The 25,325-nt window shown below is 43.7% G+C and overlaps 1 protein-coding gene across 3 annotated transcripts in view; it reads right to left on the bottom strand.

Moving 5' to 3' along the window:
• Positions 1–25,325, bottom strand: part of ICE1 (interactor of little elongation complex ELL subunit 1) — a 58,312-nt gene that overhangs the window by 1,456 nt on the left and 31,531 nt on the right. For all 3 annotated transcript variants that reach the window (XM_029216922.1, XM_029216924.1, XM_029216923.1), the window contains 6 exons: positions 19,102–23,814; positions 17,704–17,872; positions 14,953–15,113; positions 11,923–12,113; positions 9,953–10,059; positions 3,616–3,714 (listed from right to left, as the gene is read on the bottom strand). In XM_029216922.1, the coding sequence (XP_029072755.1) occupies positions 3,616–3,714; positions 9,953–10,059; positions 11,923–12,113; positions 14,953–15,113; positions 17,704–17,872; positions 19,102–23,814 (5,440 nt within the window). The remainder of the gene's footprint in view (positions 1–3,615; positions 3,715–9,952; positions 10,060–11,922; positions 12,114–14,952; positions 15,114–17,703; positions 17,873–19,101; positions 23,815–25,325) is intronic.

The following is a 25,325-nucleotide window of genomic DNA, read 5'->3' as shown; positions in this document are numbered from 1 at the left end:
TAAGTGGACTTCGGAAATGAAAAACATGATGAAGTGAGAGCAAGTGAAAAACTAATTTTTAGTATGTAGTATAGCATATACTATACTCTTACACACTAGATTATAGTATATGACTATTGATCATGGCATTTAATTGTAGACTATAGCTAGGTTAGAGATTATGGTATATTAGAGTTCTCATTAAGTATAAGTTTATTTAGGAGTTATTTAATTCAAATTTAATTTAGTTCAATTTTAGTTAAATTCACTTCAATCATTTAGTTAAAAAATTTAGGAGTTATTTCATTAAAACTTATTATTAACTATATACTGTTAGTGATGCAATGCCCAATAGGGAAAACTACTACTATTTAAAAATAAATATCACAAAACCCACACATTCAAATGTTAATGCTATAGATGTAGATAGTACTACAGCAGCTTTAAAATTACATTCCCTGGGCTTCCCTGGTGGTGCAGTGGTTAACAATCCACCTGCTGATGCAGGGGACACGGGTTCGATCCCTGGTCTGGGAAGATCCCACATGCTGCAGAGCCACTAAGCCGTGAGCCACAACTACTGAGCCTGTGCTCTAGAGCCCGCGAGTCACAACTACTGAGCCCGAGACACAGCTACTGAAGCCCACGCACCTAGAGCCCGTGAGCTGCAACAAGAGAAGCCACCGCAATGAGAAGCCCGCACACCACAAGGAAGAGTAGCCCCCGCTCGCCACAACTAGAGAAAGCCCGTGCACAGCAATGAAGACCCAACGCAGCCAAAAAAAAAAATTTTTAATTTAAAAAATATGTTCCCCTTATCTTACATGGTAATTAGAGAAGCATAGAGAAGGGCACATAGTAAAGACTTAAAGTCAAACAGTAAGAGTTTTACACAGGGATTTAAAAATAATTATAAGAGCATGTGCACTGTGTAGGCTCTGGACTCGGGCAGCCTGGCTCTGACCTGGTGGAGCTAACCAGTGCCAGGCCTCCAGCAAAGTATGCTTCTTGCAGGGCATTAGCTTCCTGTGCATAGAACGAAGTCAACGTTCAAGCCCTGGAGGGCCAGCCCCAGAAGGTCACCTTGGGGACCCCGTGCTGCTCAGCGGGACAGGGCCTAACCCAGAGCAAGCCCAGTGCAAGGCCCTCTCGCTCCTCCCAGCAGGAGGGCCACACTGTTGCCAGGAAATGTCCACCCGGCATCTGTGGTGAGACAACCCGTCAGCCACTCCCTGGCTACTCTCTGATGACAACACACAGTCTAGACGGTAAGAGTACATTTTCAGGGCCGTTACCTCAGCAGCTATTCTAAAATCAAAGAAGACAAAAGTTCTCATTAGCTCAACCTGCCATGCCTCACCCTGAAAGCAGAAGACAACCTACACGTTAAGATCATCTCGGATGTAAACTTCAGATGTCACTGTGTGTTTCCGATGGAAACTGTATAACTGCATTACTCCTTTTTTTTAATTTTTTTTTATTGGAGTAAAATCGCTTTACAATGTTGTGTTAGTTTCTGCTGTACAATGAAATGAGTCAGCTATATGTATACATGTATCCCCTCCCTCCTGGACCTCCCTCCCACCCCCTCATTACACCCATCTAGGTCATCACAGAGCACCAAGCTGAGCTTCCTATGCTTTACAGCATGTTCCCACTAGCTATTTTATACATGGTAGTGTATATATGTCTTTCCTAATCTCCCAATTTGTCCCACCCTCTCCTTCCCCCCATGTCCACATGTCCGTTCTCTATGTTTGCGTCTCTATTCCTGCCCTGCAAATAGGTTCATCTGTACCATTTTTCTGGATTCCGCATATATGCATTAATATATGACATTTGTTTTTCTCCTTCTGACTTACTTCACTCTGTATGGCAGACTCTAGGTCCGTCTACATCTCTACAAACGACCCATTTTCATTCGTTTTTATGGCTAATATTCCACTATATACATATACATGTGCCACGTCTTCTCTATCCGTGCGTCTGTCGTTGGACATTTAGGTTGCTTCCACGTCCAGGCTGTTGTAAATAGAGCTGCAATGAACACTGGGGTGCATGTGTCTTTTTTTTTTTTTTGCATGTGTCTTTTTGAATTATGGTTTTCTCTGGGCATATGCCCAGTAGTGGGATTGCTGGGTTGTATGGTAGTTCTATTTTTAGTTTTTTAAGGAACCTCCATACTGTTCTCCATAGTGGCCGTATCAATTTACATTCCCACCAAAGAGTGCAAAAGGGTTCCCTTTTCTCCACACCCTCTCCAGCATTTACTGTTTGTAGATTTTTTGATGATGGCCACTCTGATCAGTGTGAGGTGATACCTCATTGTAGTTTTGATTTGCATTTCTCAAATAATTAGTGATGTTGAGCATCCTTTCATGTGCCCCTTGGTCATCTGTATGTCCTCCTTGGAGAGATGTCTATTTAGGTCTTCTGCCCATTTTTTGATTGGGTTGTTTGTGTTTTTGATATTGAGCTGCATGAGCTGTTTGTATATTTTGGAGATTAATCTTTTGTCTGTTGCTTCATTTGCAAATATTTTCTCCCATTCTGAGGGCTGTCTTTTTGTCTTGTTTATGGTTTCCTTTGCTGTGAAAAAGTTTTTAAGTTTCATTAGGTCCCATTTATTTGGTTTTGTTTTTATTTTCATTACTCCAAGAGGTGGGTCAAAAAAGATCTTGCTGTGGTTTACGTTTATGTCAAAGAGTGTTTTTCCTATATTTTCCTCTAACAGTTTTATAGTGTCTGGTCTTACATTTAGAACAAAAAAAATTACAATTTGTATGGGAACACAAAAGACCGTGAAAGCTAAAGCAATCTTGAGAAAAAAATGGAGCTGGAGGAATCAGGCTCCCCGACTTCAGACTCTGCAACAAAGCTACAGTAATCAAGACAATATGGTACTGGCACAAAAACAGAAATATAGATTAATGGAACAGGACAGAAAGCCCAGAGATAAATCCACACACATATGGTCACCTAATTTCTGAAAAAGGATGCATTACTCCTTGATTGCATAACATTCAAATAAAAATGAGACTCATCACTTCAAAGGGTTACTTTTGAGTTTTAATCTCTTCCCACAAAGGAATAAGAATATAAAATTACATGCTCTGAGGTATACAAATGAAAAGGAAACCACTACTATGAAGACTGGCTCACAAAAAGCCTCCAGTTTCCAAGTTCTCTGGGGATGCTAAGTACTCAGTGATACCCAGGCCACACTGGGGTCGCTGCTTCACACACGTGACCGCACTTGGTCATCACGACACAACTTCAGCCAGGCCTCTGCAGGCAGCTGAGGCTGAGTCACTGGTCAGAGGTCACAGGACAGCATGAAGATAGTACCGACAGTTTCTCAGACAGAACGTCAGCACCAGGACAATAAGAGAGTTTCCTCTTCCTTAGGGATGCACTGCCCAACAGGGCGAGCCGCTACCACTGAAACAACAGGAAACCCACACACGTTCAAATGCCAGTGCTGAGAACGCAGGCAGAGTGTGGCTTCGTGATCAAACTCCTCACCCCCAAGCACTGAGAGATGCACAGAGCATGGCACGTAGTAAGAACTCAAAACAGATTTAATAAGAGGAATGCAAATGATTTAAAAATAATTATAATAAACAAAAGTTTTACCTTCATCCTGGGCATGCTGTATAAACATACCAATAACTGCACTAATGTTTTTCACAGCTGATGGAAACCCTTCCTTCAAACCCAACTGGCCTAAACGACCTAGGGGGGAAAAAAAAAAAAAAAACAAAATGTAAACAATCTGTGGTTAAATGTTAACTTTTCATAAGAATTTAAAACTTACGTTTTCTTTCGTTTAACATGTACATTAAGCTTCAGGATCCTGAACTGAAGTTAGATGGGTACCTATTCTTAAATGAAAACAAATTAAACAGTAAAGCATCAGGACTCAATACAGCACCATCCGTCCCGGGGTGGGGGGTTGTTTTGGCTGAATGATTCGTCATCTCTTCTGTTACTCACACATACAGATGATACACAGATACACAATGTGTTGCTTTCCCAGTTATCATATAATAAATGGAGTTTAGCAGAATGAATGGTTTTAGCAGGCTCAGTGTGAAATGACTAACTTCTGTGGGTTAACGGACTAAATATAAGACACAGTTTGCTGTTACAACGTAGTTGGCTAACACAACCTCCGTCCTCACGTAGAGCAGCCGCTCCCAAGTGTGCTCTACTAAACCCCCGGGGTCCTCAAGGTCAAAACTTTGCTTTCCCAACGACACTAAGAAGTGATGTGCTTTCCTTCCAGTGCTGAGATGTGGCCTGACAGTGCAAAGGCAGTGGCGATCAAACTAGTGGACCCTCAGCACCAGTCAGGGCAGTGACAGGGGGGTCACTCTCCATGGCCAGGAGCTCACAGTCGGAAAAGCTAACTCATTCAGAATGTCCTTCATGAAACGGTAACAATGATTCTTATGAAATCTAGACCCCTAAGCACACGGCTCTGCGATCTTCCGCGGATGGGACAGGAAGGGCACGTGAAGCACACCCCTGGCACCTCGGCACCCAGACTCTCTCCAGGAAAAGCACCTGTGCAGCTGCTTCAGCTGGGAGGGGAACTGGGTGCCTTCTCCACCCACTTTTCACTCAAAGAACCACTGACAAACTATGGCTATTTAGACCGAGACAGACATTTTCTCAAAAATGAGTAAAGTGAACCTGTCACTGCAAGGAAATCATTGTTGTCAATGATAAAATTTGAGCTCTTAAGCAAAATTAGAATTTTGGAAAAACTTCCATCACCTACCCTAAGCTTGACAGCTTCAAATACTTCAGATTTCTCTGATGAGATCAGTGATGATATTAATGTCTGTTTTCTTGATATTGTTGACATTTGGAAGATCTGTACAAATCAGTATTTTCCAAGTGAGCAGTACATGTTACAAAATCATGAATGAGCAAAAGATCCCTTCAACAAGTCAGGTGGACCAAGGGACTCTGGTGCAACAGAGAAGCGAAGTTCACTGATGAGGTTTCAGATTTCACACTGCAACTAACCTTTAAGAAATCATCACTTGTTGAGTTGCACTGCAGTGTCAAAGAAGAATATCCACAATTACTTGAACGGGCTATTAAAACACTCCTTTAATCAACTACACATCTGTATGAGACTGGACTTTCTCCAAATACTTCAACCAAAACAACATACAGCCAGAGACTGAATGCAGAGCAGCTATGGGAAACCAGCCCTTCTATGAATCTAGACAGTGAAGAGGTTTGCAGTAAGATAATATTCCATTCTGCTCACTCTTATTTTTGTTTGTTTTGGAAATAGTTATTTTTCATTAAAAATATCACTTATATTAACATTAGTTTATTACTATTAATCTTAAGTGAATAGTAACATTTTTTTAAACTCCTAGTTTTAATTTCTAGTGCAATAATTGACCCATAAAACCTGGAGTGACGAAACCTCTTTGGGGGTCTCACTAGGGGACTAAACAGGACAACACTCCTCGCCTAGTCCCCACCCATCTGGACCTTCCTTTATTCCAATGGTCCTGTGGAAACCAGCTTGCTTCAAAGCAGAAGCCTCTGCACCTCCCTCACGGCCAGGCCTCATGTCCTTTTGCCCCGGCTGTTACAGAGGAGGATTCTGAGACATACCTTGGATGCCGTCTTACCCAAGTCCTCTTCCTGTGCTCTTATGACAACATTATCCTGCATGCTCACTGTTCTGTGTCCATGTTCTCTCAATAGTACAAACAGCCCACAGGCTTAAATGTGACCCAGTCCATCAGCCTCATCTCTGTGTTGAATATGGAGAAACTGAGGCACGGGACACTAAAGGGACTTTATTACTTTGTATCCCCTATAGGAACTAGCTTAGCGCTAGTTACACGCACCCTAAATGCTGTGATAGACAGTAGACATTCAGTAAACTCCTACTGATCAATGACTCCCCGGTTAATTCCTAATCCAGGAGGAAACTGTAAACATATGGATAATCCCTTAGGAAGTCTTTCACAGGTTGAAAAGTAATGTACTTCAGAGATCAGAAATTTCAAGGTACTGAGCACTCTTAGATATCTCCTTGCAATTAGATCAAAGTTCTAATAACTGCATGTCACCAGACCTGTCCTCTGAGACAATCTATCAGGAGCATTCAATGCATGACTATTAGCAGAGAAAGGGACAGTGTGCGTGCCTAGCACAGCTATGGGATCATTTGGCCATGGGATATGCATGTGTTTCCAGATAATACACGACTGCATTATAATGGCTCCCTTTCTTTTAATTAAAAATGCTTAATGAAGTGTGTTTTATAAAGCTTTATTTAAGTTAATGGAGCAAATCAGAGATAAAATGAGAGGAAATCATGAGTCTGGGGTATATGGTTTGGGGGAAAAGGTTTACATATATGATGACTTGAGAAAGATGATGGACAAATTTGCTAAATAGACGGGAAGAAGAGTCCCTCTACAGAAGGAAGGTGAGTGAGTCCAGGGCAGTTCAGCCAACATATTAAAATTCAAGTAAGAAATGTGGAGTCAAAGGCAACACACTCCCCACTCACGGAAGCCTGAAGAGGAGAGCTTGCCGGCCTTAGGGTAGGTGAGACCCAGTCTACAGGGCAGGGATCGGAGAAAGATAGTTACCCAGGGTTTTCAGTCAAGATTTCAGATGCAGGTATGTTAAGGAAAGGATGAGTTAAGACAATTGCAAAGAAAAGCTGAAAGACAAGGTGAGACACTGGACAGAAATCAACCAAGTACTGGCCATTGCAGCCTGACGTGCAAAAACCTGACGTGAGAAACAGTGTTATCCTAGCTTCTAGGCTCTCCTAACACCAGATGGGCCACTTCAAAATTTAAAGCTCTTTGGGGGGCAAAATGGGGTATTCTATACCTTTATACTCCGCTGCGTCTAATGGCATGCAGACTTCCGTCCCCACTCTGCTCCCCTCCCACCCAGGGACCTCAGACTGGGGCTCACCACCCCCCCACCCCCCGCCCCCCCCCCGAAGAGGCCCCGACCCCGCCAGGACACGAGCCGCCTGGAGTAGGCTCTCCCCGTCCTCCACGTCCCCAGGGGTCCAGAGCGATCCAAATGTTCCACAAAACGCTCTTTAATCCATTATTGTTAAGGTAGGTTAGAGAAACCCCATTTAATAATCACATGTAACCATTTCATTTGCTAACGGCGGTGTTCATACCCCAATCCAACATTAGGTAACACTGAACCATTTTGCCAGACAGCCTGTTCCCATGGGGTAAAAATCCAATTAGGATTTACAAATCTGGAGTTAAGAATACAGACAATTCCTTTATTTTATGAATGCCTACTGTGTGACTTTATTATTAAGAAATCACAGTCAACCAAGTTAATTATTTGCTAAATTATTTAGTAAATGTCAGCTTCAGAAACTGCAAGAAGCTTCTCCAGCAGAGTTTCTTCTTAGAAACGGTTCAAACTCCAACTCAGACGGGTGTGCGGGAAGGAAAGCACACACCCACCCCTAAAGCTGCCTCTCAGGATTCCGCCCTGCTTCCACCCTCCCCCTCGGCCCAACCCTGCTCGCCGGGACCCCAGCCCCTGCTTTGCTCGGGGTGGTGGGGGGGGGGAGCCTTCAGCGCCAACAGACTCCCAGCAAAGCTCATCCCTGGTTCTCCGGGAACAGCCCAGTGGCCCCTCTCGCCCTCCCCACACCAGGCTTTTCACTCACACGAGCTCGTCCTGCCCTGGTCCACCCGCGGACCTCAGCAGGGTTTGCCAGTCCTGAGTCTGCTCTCATTTTTGACATTACACTTCCTTTCTAATTAGCCATCCTCTCAACTAAATTTATTTACTTATATATTATAATTTTATTATGCAGTATTGTTAACTATATATTAATTATACATTATTCCTATGACACACATCATTGTATTATACCACTCCTAATTATGTAAATATACATATATTACTCTAAATAATATATATTATCAAATGTTATAAATTATTTTCTCAAAAGCTATATTTTAAAGACTTAAAGAATAAATTAGTCTGAGTTTGACTAAAACTACCAGTCAGGTTTTCTCCCTACAATTATACATCCTTGTTTTTAGATAAACTATGACCACATTCTTCTTAATTCACAAATGAGTTACTTTTTAAGGTACATATTCAAAAGTATTTCTATAATCTTGTGTGGGTTTGTCTGGAGCCTGAGAATTTGTAATTTTAAAAAAGCTTTTCAGGCAGTCTGGACAATCTGGACAATCAACCAAAGCTGATAAGAGCTAACTGAGGAGGAGAATGACATGTGAGGCCGACCCTCCACCACAGATGCTTCTCAGAGCAGGATGGGGTCAACCACCAGAAACACATCCTCCCACTCTCACTTTCCATCCTGTTACAATCAATAAATACACAAAGAAACAACCACTGCAATGATAACAGCAAAAATCACACCATATTTTATAAGTGTGACTTCAAAAGTATATTCTTCAGCAAATTTCAGATTCTTCATCTAGGTCAACATGTAAGCATTTACAGACCTAACACCTTTCCTAATTTCTTAAATTCTCAAAAAGCATTCTCAATTTGGAATGAATTAGTTCAAAGTATGAACACATTCCTTCTTGAATCCATAAGAGAAGCTGCTACCCAAACCAGAATTTCCAGACACACACATGCCACCAGCTGATGGCTGAAAATGAGGTCACTGGCCCTTCTGTGTCCTTGCTGCTCCCACTTGGGGCAGACAGTGGTCCTCAGAGCACTGGACCTGAGGCATTCAGGGAAGTCCCCCACTGAGCAGTTTAGTCATCTCCACTTCCACATTTTCATGCTTTCATGTTCTGTATCTTAACTCCAAGTGTACGTTAGGTTATTTCCAGTGAAAACTGTTAGATGTCCACCTTGAAACCAGGTTTTTGTCAAGACCCAGTTTATATATTTATTTACTACAATGTTCCTATGTTTGCATGTAAAATGTGCACAGTGCAGGAATGCAGATACAGTAACAAAATTAGTCAGGGATATTATATTTCTTACTGTGGTCTATTTATAAGACTGACTTATGTGATTTAAAAATTCTCAAACCTATTTCAAATGGTTTTATCTTGGAGTTTTAATTAATTAAACACCAAAGATACTTAAAAGTCATGATAACTATCTCCAAGGATCTAAAGGGCCCTGACACAGAAATAGGCTGAACCTTGTTTTGTCAGCCCCCAAGCAATCAATACATGGCAGATAGAGGAGTCACTTCAAAGTAAAGAGAGCCTTCTAATAATGAACAGACCTCATCACTGATAATGATGCCTGGACTAGAGGGCAGTTTGTCAGAGATGGGGCAAAAGAAGAAAAAATAAGTAAAAATAAAAAATAAAGATTTATGGGTGAAAGGGAGGGAGGGACAGAACTAAATGGCCACTGAGGTCCTCTTCAGATGTGAGATTAAAAAGAATCTATATTTCACTTAAAAGATTTTTAAACAATGATTTTAATTTCTGTTTATTCAGCTTGCAATTTACAGAAACAAAATAAAACTAGTTTCCAATTACAGAAGTACATAGTTATCCTTATTGAGTGAGTATGAAAAAAAAAAACTGGGGTGCAAGCAGGGATTAGGTATCTACTTACTTTATAAATCAAATTAACTGTAATTTATAGCAATGTATCCAGCAATGTATCCTGGAGTGTGTATACGCAAGTGTGTGCATGTGTGTATACTAAAATTAATATCTGAGAATCAAGAGTTCAATTATAAATAAAATGTACTAACATGAAAAATCTTAAATCTGAAAAAGGTGAATAAAATGTTAATTTACAAAGGAAGAGATACAAAGGAAGAGTAATGAAAATTAATTTAGTGCAAAAGTACCTACTCTCGTGGCCGTAAAGTCAGTTATTATAGTGAAGTTTCAGTCAAAATATATTACACACTTATTCTCTCACCAAGATATCATCAATAACAAGAACAAATTTAATACAACAGACAACTCACCAATGAGCCTCAGTATCGACGCTATGATAATATCAGGAGTGTATGCAATGTTTGCATGTCCTTTTCTGTATTTTATCCACTTATCCATTACAGGCCACAGCTCCTTACTACAAAATAACAACAACAAATATATACATGTATGTATGCATATGAAAGTATGTTCACCCACCATTGTTCAAATATTAAGAAGAAATTATCTTAAAAATGGTCCATAGGAGACAGTGAAGAGGAGGAACTTTTAAAGATGTAGCATTTTTGGCTAACATGAGAACAGACTCTGAAAGCTCACATACTTTCCAACTATTCAGGATCTCTGTGCTTACAGTGGCTTTAAAAAGGCTGCAAACACCCATGCTTGCACCTTTATTCTATTTAACCCTTTTCACAAGGCTTTAGTGTAGAGATGCTGAACAATGTCCCCAAGTCACAGAACTGGAAGCAGTAGAGTCTGGATTCTCACGTGGACCATCCAGATGTAAGGTGGCACCTGCGTTCTAGAAGCCTAGTTTCCTGGGGTGGAGCAAGGACAAACAGGCTATATTTTGTAAAAAGAACTAAACCAGAGGAAATGAACCACACTTTACATGGATTAAAGAAACTAGATCTACTGATTGAGAACAGTGGCAATTCCTCTTTGCTCTCTCTTTTCAAAAATGTATTAACTTCTTACATAGTATTTATAATATCAGCAAAATTAAATACAGACAAATGAAAGGAAAATGTACATTAAAAAACACATTCTCAGATAACTATCACTCTTTTAATTTGGGGTTTTTCCTCCCACAGACTTCTATGCTTGCATGTATGTGAAAAACACAGTCAAAGTGACTGCAGTGCTTAGGAATCAGGGTCTGGAATCGGCCAGGCAGAGATCCTGATATCCAACACTGTCCATACCGCCAGTGGGGGACCGTGGACAAAGCACCTGTGACTGGCACCATCCCTGGTTGTTTCATCTGTCACTAGGGATAGAAGGGCCCCTGCCCCCTGGGCTTCCAGGAAGATGAGGCCCAGGGTAGCCACTCACACATCATTACCCAGACAGCACTGAACAGACTGTCCTGGCACTTTCTTAGTAACAGACTGAAAAACACTTTCGTGTCAGTATATAAAAATCCATGTATAGCTATTTATTCTAATATGGCTGTATCTCATTATATAGACATTCCATAACTGTATTACCTATTATTTGACATTCAGATGTATAATCTTTCCCGAGTGTTAAGAAGGGAAAACAAGAGAACAGATTTCCACAGAATATATTCCTCAAATGTCTCAAAGATACAGACTATTAATCCTTTGGTGAATCCTTTTCAATGTGATAAACCCCTTTAAACCAGCCTTTCTCAGTCAGGGTTGTAAGAAAATTAAGGGTTGTAATTAACTGCAGAGCAGTTATTTGACTACTTTCTCCATTCTCCAAACATGTTGCATAGATAGATGAACAGAGAAAAGTTAATTCATTACATAAAATGGATGCATGAGCGTTAACAGGCTCAGTTCTCTCCTGAAATCCCAGTGAGAAGAGCTGCTGACCCAGGATTTTGAATATTTCTGTTCCTGTGGGTTTTTCCATAGTATCTGTACATTAAGATAATGACCATTACATTTCAATCTACACATATTCTCTGAGTACCTCTCTTGTGTGGGCACGGCTCTCTCTACATACATACCGGGGGAGGCCAGGGAAACCAAAGTCCCCCCTGCATGAGATTCATTTTCCTTTAGTAATAAGAGGATACAGTGAAAAGTAGTGAAAAGTACCATAAAAAAATAAAGCGAGGGGATGTGGCAGTGACACTGACATTTAAGAGTAGTTTTATTAACTCTTAACCAAATCAAAATGTGCTTTGTAAATGTTTCAGCTGCCTTAAACAGCAAAAATGATTCAAGCCACAATTCAGCAATCATTGAACAGACTACCTGACAATTCAAATAACCCAACTTAAGTTAGCAGAATAGCCCTGTACCTTATAATGTTGTCATGTGTCCAAACCCACTTCTGATGGCAGCAGAGCAGATCGATGGCACATATGTACTCCCAGGTGTTATCACTTAGGTCTTCGCCAAATCTTTCACTGGACTGAAATTCTGTTTTTGGACATAACTGTATGGTCAAAAGCAGCTTAGAAACCATGAAGCCAACATCTGCAGGAGCATTCTAGCAAATAAGGTAAAAAAAAGAAAATTCAGAGTTTCAAATATAACATATCTCATGTGGGTGATCTCAAAGAGTACTAACAAGCATCAGTTGAATAATCATTAAATTTTAAAGGACACCTTTAGAAAGTTATTTTGAATAAAGAACTATGTTTATCTTAGCCATAACAACTGTCCTAAAATGATTATACAATGGTGGTCGACAGGCCAGATAAAAAAGCTCCAGGCAGAATGCAGAATCCAGTCAGGTAGGAAAGACACTGCAATCCAGATAGGAATGCAAATTTTCATTAACTGAAATCAGAGAATTAAAATTTTATTAAAAAACAATTTTAATCTTTAAAAAATTCTTCAATAAATTCATTCTGTCATCTTTCTGACCCTAGATATCAGTCTGCTTTTTCCAGAAATTCATAAAATTGAATCAGATTGTACTAGACTCTTCTGTCTGGCTTCTTTTACACCTATGCATGCTTTTTTTGATATTTTTTTCCACGTTCTTGCACGTATAGGTAGCTCGAACACCCCTTTTTACTGCCGAGTAGGAATCCATTGTATGGATATACCACAGTTTGTCCATTCACCTATTGACAGAAATTTGGGTTACTTCCAGGTTTAGGCTGTAATTAATAATGCTGCTTCGGGCATTCATGTACAAGGCCTTTTGTGGACATAAATTTGACTTTCCTTGGGTGCATACCCAGCAGTGGATTTATAACTTTTTTCTTTTTTTATTGGGTTTTGTTATTAAAAATGAACAAGGGGCTTTCAATCTTCGCTTACACCTGAAAAAGACCGGAATTAGTTGGTTCTTTAAAGATTAGATAAAATTCAGATGAAATCTATCCACACTTCTTGTATACTAAATTTTTAATCACCTTTTCAACCTTTTAAAATGGAAAACAACTGGTTTATTCCAGTGTTTTACCCCTAAAGCCAATTCTGACCATTTTTATGTTGCTAAGGAACCATTCTTGGTTTCCGAACCTGTTATGAAGCTGTAGGCGGCAGTCTTCTCATTCTTCATGCTCCATCTCCACTCACACTGCCTCTCTCATTCTGAAATCTTGACCATTTTTGCTTTTCTCTTTTTACATTAATCTGAACTGAGTTACCTGTTTTATTAGTATTTTTTAAAGGCAATTTTTTTTGTTGTTGTTCTCTACTTCATTACTATTACACCTCTTAAACTATATTTTTCTTCTGGATTCCTTCTCAAATTTTTAATTTTTAAGATGATTATCAGGGAACTTTACTTATTACTTGTTTAATAATGAAGACATTTAAACTATTTCAATGGGTGTAAGTTTTCCAAAAACGAGAGGTCTTCGGTATGAAGGGTTTTCCTTTCACAACAAATACTGTGATTTCACTTCTGAGTTTCTATTTGTTCACAGATTGTCCAGGACTGTGTATCTCGATCTCCAGGGAATTTTTATAGAATCTTTTAATTCTTTGTCTAATTTTACTGAGTCATTGCCAGAGAATTGAGTGTAGGCTCTTTACTTTTTAAAAATTAAGGTCAAATGCATGACTGTTTTTTGCAAATGTCACAGACATATGAAAAACTACAGTCTTCATTCAAGTTTACTTTTTATATTGTTGAATTCTACTAACTCTTTACTTATTTTTGTGCTTCACATCTATTGAATTCTGTAGGACAGAATTTGGAAGTCTTGGACTATAATGGTATCCCCCCCCACCAGGTGTTCTTTTTTTTTTTTTTAATAGCTTTGACTTTATATTTTTATTTGATATGATACAGGCTAAACACACTTATTAAAATTCTACCTTCTTCATTAATCATGTTTTATCATCCAAACATATCTGGCTTCATCCTGAACAGGCCAAAGGAGAAGGCTCCAGTGCACAAGCAGGAGGACCAAGTAGGGACAGAAGTGGCCCTGCAGGTAACCGCGGAGGGTGGAAATACGTGTATGGATGCTCTTCTCACTGCTAAGGGACTGGAATCTGATGGTACCTCACACCAATACACTCTGGTTTGTCTAGGTGGATTGATGAAGAGATGATTACAGACTTGATTTTTAAAACTCCCTAACTTTTTATCTACCAGTAGCCCTTTCCTTTTCTTTTTATAAGAAAATAAAAGTCTAATGAAGAGTCACATCAAAAAGTACTAAAAAGGAAAGCAAAATGACATATAAAAGTCGACTACATGCATAAGCCAGAATTTTTTTAAAAGAGGACAGTAATACAGTCATTAAAAAGGGCAGAACAAAGTGAAAGTTAACCCCTCACTGACTTCAATACCTCTTCTTAAAGATTACCACTATCAATTCAGCATCCAGCAATTCTCATTAGAGAAAATCTATGAAGAAAAGAACACCAATCTAGATACTATATTAACATATCAGTCACGAAGGAAAATAAGATAATGAAAGAAAACATGGAACACAATACTTAGAACAAACACAAATTCCATCAACTGGAAAGAAAAACAGAATATTAGATTCAGAAAAAATCGTAACAGGAAGGAATTGAGATACCAATTTTTTCACTTAAGTACCTACTGTAGAAGCAAATGATGTGCAACTCTTCTGAGCCCTCACATATATATGTGCATGTACAGATTTCATCGCCATAAATTAGTACACAAAAGAAATTTTGTTCAATTAACACAGCACACAGGTCTACAACTTCTCCCAAAGTGTCTCATGCATACTTAATGAACAAAATGCATAAGCTTAGACTAAAATAATATTTTAAAGGATCTAATATGAAAAATAATATCTCTGAAATGCTCACGAACTAATACAAAACCAAATAATAACATTTATATAAGACCTACAAGTACAGTATTACATAAAAAGAAACCTCACCTTCTCCCAATTGAGGAAAGCTCGCAAACAGTTCAAAACTTCTCCTTTAGCGCGTTGCCTGGCTACCAACTGCATTGCCTTATTAATCACCGATTGAGAGATAAATATATCATGCCACATGTTTGCAATGAACAAAGTCAATTTTTCAGACTCTGGAAAATCTATGAGAAAGGAAACAAGATAATAAACCTTTACGTCTGATTAAGTGAATAAATGACAAACTAAGAAGATATTTGAATAATTTCCCCTTGTGCACAGCAGGGCCACCTAAAGCTAAAGGGAGGAAGCCTGACGAGGCCCCAGCCTCAGTTATTTCAACTCTGCTTCTCCATCTCTCCTGCCCATCCCTCCCCTTCCCCCGCCCCCCCAGCCAACCTTTCTCTCTCTTTGGCAAACTTTCTTTAATCGAATTTGAAACACAGTGCATGAGTATACACCACTGTAGAAAAGAGCAATAAACTCCAAAACAAGAAGAGAAGGCAAACCTCCTCTTGCAGGTTCCAGACCCCGCGCCCAGAACCCTCCCATTTGGTGCGTGTCCTTTCAGGCCATGTTTTATGCATTTACAAGACAGAATTCACTTGAAGAACACCTAAGGCTTTTGATATGAAGGGATGTTTTTTTATAAATTATGACTGATAATCCTTTTCTTATGAATACCTTCTCCAACGCCATGGCTTGTCTTTTCTGTTTGTCTAATCAAGTTAATCGAGGCACAGCTTACATACAATAAAATACACTCTGTAAGCAGACAGTTTGAAGGATTTTGACAAATGAACACACCCATGTAACCCCCACTACAACCCACAGATAGAACATTTCCATCATCCCAAATTCCCATGGTCTGACCCTTTCAGTGAATCACTTTGTCCCAAATACAGACAAGCGTGATCTGCTTACTGTCACTTTGCACATGTGTCTTTTCTCAAATACTTATGAAGAGATTTGTAAAGCATGCACCCTCTTCTGTCTGGCATCCCCCTCTCAGCAAAATCCATGTTGCTGCACGCATCACTAGCCTTTTCCTCGTTTGTCTGAGTAGTATTCCAATTGCTTGATAGACCACACTCGTTTTTCATTCAACTCCTGACGGACCTCTGTTTCCAACCACGGGCTATTATGAATTAAGATGCTCTGAATACCTGTGAAGTGTATATGGATATGTGGATATGTCTCTATTTCTGTTGAGTAAGTACCCGAGAGTGACATATCTGTGTCATATGATAAACTGTTTAATTTTATAAGAAACTGTCGAAGTGTTCCGCAACTGGTTTTATCAGTCAACACGAAGATTCGGGTCTTGTTTGGCATGACGCCACATCTTTTTCATTTTCTCTGTTCTATTTTATCTAACACTGCAGGGGGTATAGAGAGAGGGTATCTCAAAGCATAAACTCACTGTGCTATTTTGATCTGTTACTTTGGAAACCTTGTGCTTATCTGATTATACTTCCTCCTGTCCCAGGACTCCACATGCTGTTCCCTCTGCCTGGAATTCTCTCCCTCACTTTTATCTTCACATCTAAGTTCAAAAGGCACTCCGATGAGGAAAGCTTCCTCGACCCCTGAGACTCTCTCAAACCCACCTTCCACAGCACAAGTCATTCATTCATTCAACAGATACTTAACGAGAGCATACAAGACATTCTCCTGAGGTGAGGATGTAGTAGGAACAAGACAAACAAAATCCCTGTCCTTAGAGTACACGACCTAGCAGAGGAAAGAGACAGCAAACAAAAAGGTAACAGTGTAACCATAGCAAAACAGAGGGAAAAGCTTCCCTGCAGAGAACCTGTTACAAAGACCCAGAGGTGAGAGCAGGCTGGGTGTGTCTGAGGAAGAACCAGAAATCCCACGTGGACTCTGCAGAGTCCCTGTTGCCCTGCTTCCTGCTGCCCTTGACTGACAAAACCTGACGTGTGCGCCCCACTGGGAGGCTGCATCTATACCTGGGTTTGGTCACCATCAAAGCCTTAACACTTATGTGCACCCCGTAACTATTTGTTAAATAAGTCAGTGACTGAAAAAATAAATGAAGTGGGCAACAAACACAGCAGCCTCACTCACAACTCTACAAGTGACAGATTCAATTATCCTGATTTATAAGCCCCATAAACATTATGGTAATAAAAGACTATCAATCTTTGCCATCTAGCTAAGACTCTCTGATGTAGCATTAAATTCCATTTGTGTATCACTTTGCTATATTAAAATGTTTCCACTGATGATCTGATATGAAGGAGTCCTATTTGCTCCATTAATAGACTTAAGAAATAGTAGTAAAAGGAAAAGAGAATCAAAGGACAGCCCTCCTTTCCATTTCTCCCTGAAACTCTTCTTTCCATGAGCTTATGAATCCATCTTAGCATTTCTGCCCTTTCTAGCTAGTAACAGAGCAGAGCTGTTTGTCACTCTAAAATGATTCCATTATCTTGTGTCAACTATATCTGACTCTAAAGTAGATGCACAAGGAATAAAACCGACACGCACTAATGAGAGATACACTTTTATACACAAGTGGAAATGTATATGCTGACCTAAGTAAGCTTAAGTCACACAAATTCTCCCACTGAAAACCAGGTATGGCTGGGTCTATAGCTAAGGCTCTTCATGCCTTCTGGTAAATGCACAAGATAACATGATTTTAAAAGATACACAGCAATACCTTAGCTGAAAATACAGATGCATATATAAGCAGATAAAAAAGCAACAACCCGTTTTCAATACAAGAATGTCGCCATCTAAACATACCTTCCTTAAGTAGACTGTAGCAAAACAAGCGAGCTCTTTCCAAGTCTCCCAGTTGCCGACAAATACCCACATACACTCTGCAGAGGGCGTGGATGTAATTGTGCTCCACAGACATCTTCTGAATTTTCAGTTCTGAGAGAATAGAGTGAAGCAAGCACTCTGCTAAAGGCTGAATTGGAAAAAAACAAAAAACAAAACGAAAAGGCAATGTACACTGATACTTATCTTCAGCCTACTAAAGACCAGCTAAAAGTTACAAAATTAAGTACCTTTTGGAAAGTTGTAAAGATAAAATGTGCCCTGTCTCAGAAAGTAGAGGACAACACCCACCGTGGTAACTTGCTTTAGCAGGGAAAGCCGTGAGGCTCGGGGAGGAGAGAGCCCATGCCTGTTGGTGTCCGGGGGTCAGCGGGGCTGCAGGGGCCACGGGGCGAGTCCCAGGACACCTGGATGCCTACTGTCACTACCACCACTCCTACAAATGACCACTTTTTGTTTTTTACTAAAATAATCTGTGTGTATGTATTAAATCCACTCATATTCTACTCCCATTCTTGTTTTCTGAACTCCAATGTACTCTACACATTTATCCTGTTTAGATCTTAAAATACTGGGTAATGTTTTCCTCACCCAGGGAAAGGAGCATTAAATAATTTGATACATTCAGTCATTTGAAAATAAACATCTTTTCAAAGTTACCTGTACTGCTCTTTGTGCTTTCTGAAATGCAACCTAAGAAAAATAAATATTTATACCATTGTGATTCCAAGGATGTACAGATAACCGATAAAGCATAATCCATGGGACACTGGAAATCATCCACCCAGTATCAACATAAATATGTAGAAAATAAAAACCGAGGAAAGTCCTAATAAACCATGTAGGTAAATCTGCATAATCCTCCCCCAGCCCCCTTCCTGAAACTAAGTATCTGTTCCTGTTTGATTTCTGACCTACACCAAGGGAAGTGGGGGGAACCCACACACTACCCTTCTGACTCTCAAAATTCTCAAGTGTGTATATAATATCATTCACAGAAAAGAAAGTCTCTATTACATAGCAATTTGATGCTTTGAAGCAAATCATTTTGCGCTTTTAAGCATGCCAGAATCAATGGGAAATATGCAATTTAAGTCCTGACAGGCTTTTTTTTTTTTCCCTTTAAAATTTTAAAGTATTTGGTGAATACAAATTATCAAATCTCCAACATCCTATCACTTCTCAAATGTATAAAATGCTGGCTAGAAATAAAGTACAGGTCCTAATGTTTACACAGGTGACTGCCCATCTCTGAGAATAAACTTCTGTTCAGGGCCACCTCCCCTTTCGCTGACAGGAGACAGCCTCTGTCTGAGGACATGCGATTCCTAACGCTCCCAGAGCAAAGGAGCCACATACCTTTTTTGTTGTGCTAAATTCATAAACAACTTCTTTCTCTTGATCTCTCATCACAGGCTTTTTGGAGATGTTTCCCACATACACATGACTACGAATGACAGGTAACAGGTCAAAGGACGACTCTGCGATCTTCTTCAGAGCCTCCGCTACGGCTCTGTCATAGGACTCCACGGCTTCCTTGGGGCTCAGAGGTGACTGTGAGACTGTACTGACGGCCAGAAGACGACGGCCCTCCTCCTCTGTCCTCACAGCTGCAGCCTGGGAGGGGTTCCTTTGGGGGCTCCTGCTGACACCCTCTGAGGGGGGCTCTGGCTCCGGGGACCCGCTGTCCAGGCGCAACCTCTTAGCACTCCTTGGTGTGCCCGCTGACAGTGCCCTTTTCCCACCTGAACCCTGCGGAGGCTCCAGATCTCTCGACTTATCCTGCGTACAGTCACCACCAGAGCTGCCCCCTGCTTTCACAAAGGCGGTTGAGCTTGAAGTGATGGCTTTGAAGCCCCTGATGGCGCTGGCGGGCCCCGGTAGGTTCTTGGAGTCGGCCGGCGGGCCTCGCGTAAGCTGGATGTTCCCTTTGAGGATGCTGAGGGTGCGGGCCCTGGCGGACAGCTCTGGGTACATGGTGTCCAGGATCTTCACGGAATTCTCCTGGGGCGCTGCCACTGCCGGATGGGCAGAGGCGAACGGGGGCAGGCGGCCGGGCACGGGGACGGCGTGCTTTGGGGTCGCAGCACAAAACTGCAAAGGAGATGACAAGACCCTGTCATTGGCCGGGGCGGTGGACGGGGATGCATGTGGAGGAGAGGAGTGCCCCGGCTCCTCCAGCAAGGGGGACACCATAGGCGACACCGGGATCTCACACGGCGGAGAGATCGGGCCGCGGGGAGAGACGGGTGAGCAGGGGCTGGAACTTGACGTCAGTGGAGAGGCTGGCTGTGAAGTCCTCGGAGGCGTGGCTATCAGAGGAGCCAGCAATGGGGGCAGGGGGGGGCCCACCTCCTGCCGGATCTTACTTAGCGTGTCCGCACAGCAGTCCGCAGGAGTGGACGTGTCGGCGCTGGCTAGGATGGTCTGCGTCTGACTTCTCTGAGTTTTTCCGTTCCCTCTTTCTCCAGAAAATGACGGAGAAACTTCACTCTGAGTAGTCTCCATTCTGCTCGACGCTAACATCTTCACTGGTTTGTTTGTTTGATCTCTGTTTGAAATCTTTGATCGATTCTTATTTTTGCTCAGCGGCTCTAGTTTCGAATTATAGTACGTGTGATCAGAAGGAACCGTCTGAGTCTCAAAGTTCTGATCATAAATCTCAGAGCTAATCCTCACGCTGGGCTTAACGGGTCTATTCCGCAAACGACTTTTATCAAAGTTAGTACTCTGACCGCTGCTTGAAATATCGCCCTGGGTTCCGGCCACACCACTGCCACACTGGGGCTCCTGAGAAGGAGGGCCGGGGCGACCGGTCTCTGGGGACTTCTCCACGGAAGGAAGTGGAATGAAACCAGCTGCCAGCCCTTCTGGATCCGGGGAAACAGGGGCGTCTTCAGGGGCGTCACACAGGATAACCTGGTCCACTTCTGGCATGAGAGCTACCCCGTTGATGATGGTCCAGTTGTCCCCTTTCTCAATGACTAGATTCTGATCCTTATTTATCAGCACGTTTATAACCTCGGAGGTCACTGTAGAGATCTGACACTGAAACGCCACTTCCCCCGGCCCCACTCCCGGGGCAGCGCACAGGGGCAAGGGCTCCGGGGGTTCTGACGAGGCCTCTTCCTTACCATCCACTGGCCTGATCGCATCCAAGTTACCCGCAGATCTGCTCTGCGTGTTTTCATGGCCAGGTCCACCACTAGTGGGAGAACTGCCCCGAGTGTCCAAGCCGGCCGTCGGCAGGGGTGAAGAGGAGCCGGCTGTTTCCAGAGGCAGAACTTGCTCTTTCTCATGCTCCACTGTGACGCTGTCAGGTGCATTTAAGAGCTGTAACTCACCAGCATCCTTCCCACCAGCGTCCTCCCGGTCAGGCTGCAGCTCCTGATGGAGCCTGGTGAGCACCTCAGGCAGTGTCTCCAGGGAGCGCTGAGCAAGCCGCCGCCTCATGTCCCTTAAAGGACAGTCATCTTCCTCCGAGGAGCCGACGCACTCCTCAGAGGTTTCTAGTGTTTCCTCTTCACACAGTTGCTTTCTGTACTTTTCTCCTGACGGTTCACTTTGCTTTAATTCCTTGTTCATCCCTTTATTTAGGGTTCCTTTGTTAGAACATTCTGAAACAGAGTCCCCTGAACTATAATCTCTTAACTGACAACTTTCAAGAAACATCACAACCTCGGACGTGGAAAGTCCGTCTGTCTCGGAGAGCACACTGAGGCTACAGTCCCGCAGAGCCGAGGTCAGGCACCCCACCTCGACGGAAGGTCTGGTCTCGGCCACACCGGCGCTGGCAGCCCCCACGCCTCTTCCGGAGGCCCCGCCAGCACTCTGCTGGCCGCCCTCCAGCCCGGCTTCAGGATCGTTCTCTCCCTCACTGCAGCTTGGCGCGTCACCCTCTTCTACCTCAGTGTCACCTCCGCCTGCCTCGCGGATGCCCGTGTAACAGTACAGGGCACCAGTGAGGCTGCTCTGCGGGACAACACGTTTCTCCTCATCTTTGCTGCCAAACGCTGGTGAAAAAGCAGTCTCTGTGGTGTCTAGAGCTTCAGAAGCACCCCCGGGAGTGTGAGACGGCAGCTGCGGATGCTCCTTTGGGCTGTGCTGTACAACAGACGGGTCCATTGTAACAGCCAGGGCCTCCCCAGAGGCTCTGACTGTGTCTCCAACAGGAAAACCTCTTGACAGCGTCACCTCCATGGCTGGAAGTTTATCCACATCCAGCCTGGACGTGTCCACATTTGTGGCAGGAAGACACGGGCTCTGCTTCTGCACCTCTTCCTGCACTGTGGCTTCCGTCACAACGCCTTGGTTTGGGACCAGGATGTTGTCAGAAGAGAAAGATAATGTACTATCTGTGGGATAATGGGAACTTTCTACTGGTAAAGAACCCCCTGGAGAATCAAAGTCTGATTTTCTCCAGGAGGAGGAAACTCCCAGGGCAGCGCTCTCTATAGCAGCTGCCTCCCTGCTTCTCGGTGCTGTGGGCGCTCTCTCCCCACATCTTGCTCCAGATGGTGTCCGACCAGCCCCACTATCAACGTCTGTCACTAAGGGGGGCTCCCTCCTAGACAGTCTCGAGGGTTCCCATAGTGCGCCCTGCATGGTTTCAGGCCGTGCCTGCTTGGTGATAACTGACACCTGGTTAGGCAACAAGGATGCAGGCGCCCTGAATCCTGCAGGACTGTTATCCTCTCCAGCACGTTCAGGCTTGGATGCTGATCCTCTGCTTTCTGAGGACGCTGCCGCCTCTTGTTCACGTTCAGGTTGAGGTCCCAGCCTTTCTTCACCACTTCGCTGTAACAGATCACTGTGGTGCCACAAAGTGCTTTCACCAAAGCCAAAGCCACTCCTGATCAAGCCAGACTGAGGCCCTGCCGACGATGTGAAACCTGACCGACTCAGCGTGAGCTCGACCCTCGGACCTTGCCTTTCACCTGGCCCGCCTCTGGCAGCTCCCGAGAATCCTGACTGCAGGAGTGAGCAGATATCGTTCATGCCCTTCACAAGGGTCGTACACCCCACCTCGCTGCCCCTCTGACCATTAGAATCAGATGCCCCCAACACTGGGGTCAGAGCATGTAAGCTGTTCTCCAGATGGCCTTCTCCTATGGGACACTCCGGGGGCTCAGAATGTACATCTAGCATGGTGAACATGGCAGCTTGTGATTTCTGCTCCAAACGATGCAGTTCGGGAGGGCCTACTTCAGTAGGAACAGATGTTTCAGCGTCATCCTCCAATGCAGAGGGAGTCCGGGGGTGACCGCAGAGAGATGAGGCCACGGGGGAAGACAACTCCTCTCCCAGACTGAGCACCGCGGCAACCAGCGCGGCCCCTGCTGCTCCTGGGGCAGAAGGGTCTCCCGAAATGAACCCTCGCATTGCTTCTCTTTCCTTCTCCAATTCTCCAGACAGTCCCTGAAAATGACCAGAAGTGGACAGACGACCTGATGCTGAAGTGACTCCATCAGTCAGTGTCCACTTGGTCACCTCTAATTTAGGTGATCCTATCACTCTGGACACTAGGGTTTTTCCTTCAGGTGCGCTGGGCTCATTCGATGGCCACGGGCCCAGGGGAGGATGACACGAGTCTGACGTCCCAAGAGCCGTGCCCTCCTCTACAGCCAGGCCGCTCGACAGCTGCTCAACACGCCCGCTGCCCGTGGGTTCAGGACGTGTCTTCTCCGTCTGCACTGACCCATCCATCTCCCAAGCCTCTCTCTGTCTTCCTGCCTCATCCAAAATGCCTTTTTCTCCCTTGCTCACGAACTCAGATGACACCATCCAGTGTTTCTCATGAGCGGAGGGGAACGTGGCTGCAGGTTCTCTCAGGTTTGCTGTAAATGTCCCAAACCCAACCGCTGTCACCTCACTGACTTCCAATGTATTTAGAGTTTGGGTGGCGTCGTGTGGTTGGAGCTTTTCCTCCCATGTTCCAGTTCCTTTACTTTTTCCAGATGAGCTAAAACAATCCAGCGATTCTGGTGTATCATCTTCTGAAACAGGCTCAGAATTCCTATGTTGGGCTGAGTCATGATCACTGGAATCTGTACACTCTCCAAAGTAGATTTCCTTAAATATAAATGAATTACATTAATTAGTTAGTAAAACACTACTTCAGTCAACTAAACGCAACTACCAACTAAATGCATTAAAAAAAAGTGTGTGCTTCCTGAAGAATCTGAGGAAAGGGCAGTCCACTCTCTGGACTCTATCAATGGATGGGTAGGTCTCAATGAGCACAGCGCTGCTTCACCTTCTTTCCTTAAAGAAGCCGCCTCTCCCCAGCGTTTCCTGCACTCACACTGCTTCTCCCCAAACGGAGAAGCTTCCCAGTTCTACTCCACATGCAGCCTAGGGTTAGGTCTGTTCTCCTAACTTCGAAGCAGGCCTCCTCTCAACTCTGACGTCCCCATTTTCTGGCCCAAAAGGCTTCTGCCTCTAGCTGCCCAGCCCCGCCTGCCTTCCCCGGCGAGCCGCAGGCTCTGGCCCAGGGCAGCTCGCCCCAGCGCCAGCACAGCCATCGCTCTGGGTGTCACCCTGCAGACCCCTCTTGCCACACCTCATGCCTGTGCTGCACCCCGACACCTCTGCCTCCTCCACGGCCCCTGACTCCAGGTCTGCTCTGGAAGCCTCCCTCCCCGTCTTGAGTGGTAGAGACCACACGGCCCCCAGGAGAGCCGGTTCAGCCACCCGTGCCCCCTGGTCTGCGAGGCCCAGGGACTGACGAAGAGTCACCACCGTTGACATGAACTTGCTCCCACTGGAGAAATCCTTTCCTCCCTTGGATGGATGCTAGGGCACCATTACCCCCTGGTTTTCCTCTGCTGTCCTGACCTCTTCTCCTCCTCTTCTGTTTGGCCGCGTCGGCACTGACAGCTCTCCAGGACTGTCGGGACCCGACCCTCTCCTACACGTGCATTCCGGCTGGATGACAGCACGCAGCCCCGGGCCTCTGCTGGCCCCCAGGCTGAGGCACCCCGGCACCTGCGTCCACCCAGCCTGGCTCTGAGCACCAAGCCCATGGAAAGGGGTACACCTCGCACACGCTGCACCTGGAAATCCCGCGCACACCTAGCACCTAACATTCCTACGTTACCTCCCCGCCCAAAGAGGTTCTTCTTCTCTGTTGTTTCCAACATCCTCAACCCCCCACTCGCCTAACAACCATACCGCAGATCTCACGAGACGTGCTGCTCGCTCAACCTCGGGACCTTTTCCAAACCAGTTGACTCAAATGCTACTACTGTTCAGGTGTCAAGAACTGAGGAAACTGCTGATTAAATGACTTCCCGACTACAGTCCTGCCTCCTTCCCGACTCTCCCCTCTCCCTCCCCATTCATACTGTGACTAAACGAAAACCTTCAAGTGGAACTCAACCATTAGCTCCACTTCTACAGACGTGCATTATGGTTTCCCGAATGAAGGATGTGACTCAAGGAGTCATTTATCTGTTCCTTAAGCCAAAAAGCATACAAATCTGCTTTGTCAAGACTAACTTCCTAAAAAATTACAATAAACCATTCTGCAAACACACAAAAAGATGATGAATTCATTTCATGAAGGTGGGGAATTCAGCAAC

This window comes from Monodon monoceros, unplaced genomic scaffold (assembly GCF_005190385.1).
Source record: "Monodon monoceros isolate NGI ecotype Baffin Bay Population unplaced genomic scaffold, NGI_Narwhal_1 Super_Scaffold_12, whole genome shotgun sequence".
Taxonomy (NCBI): Eukaryota; Metazoa; Chordata; class Mammalia; order Artiodactyla; family Monodontidae; genus Monodon; species Monodon monoceros.
This window is presented reverse-complemented; position numbering and strand designations above follow the sequence as displayed.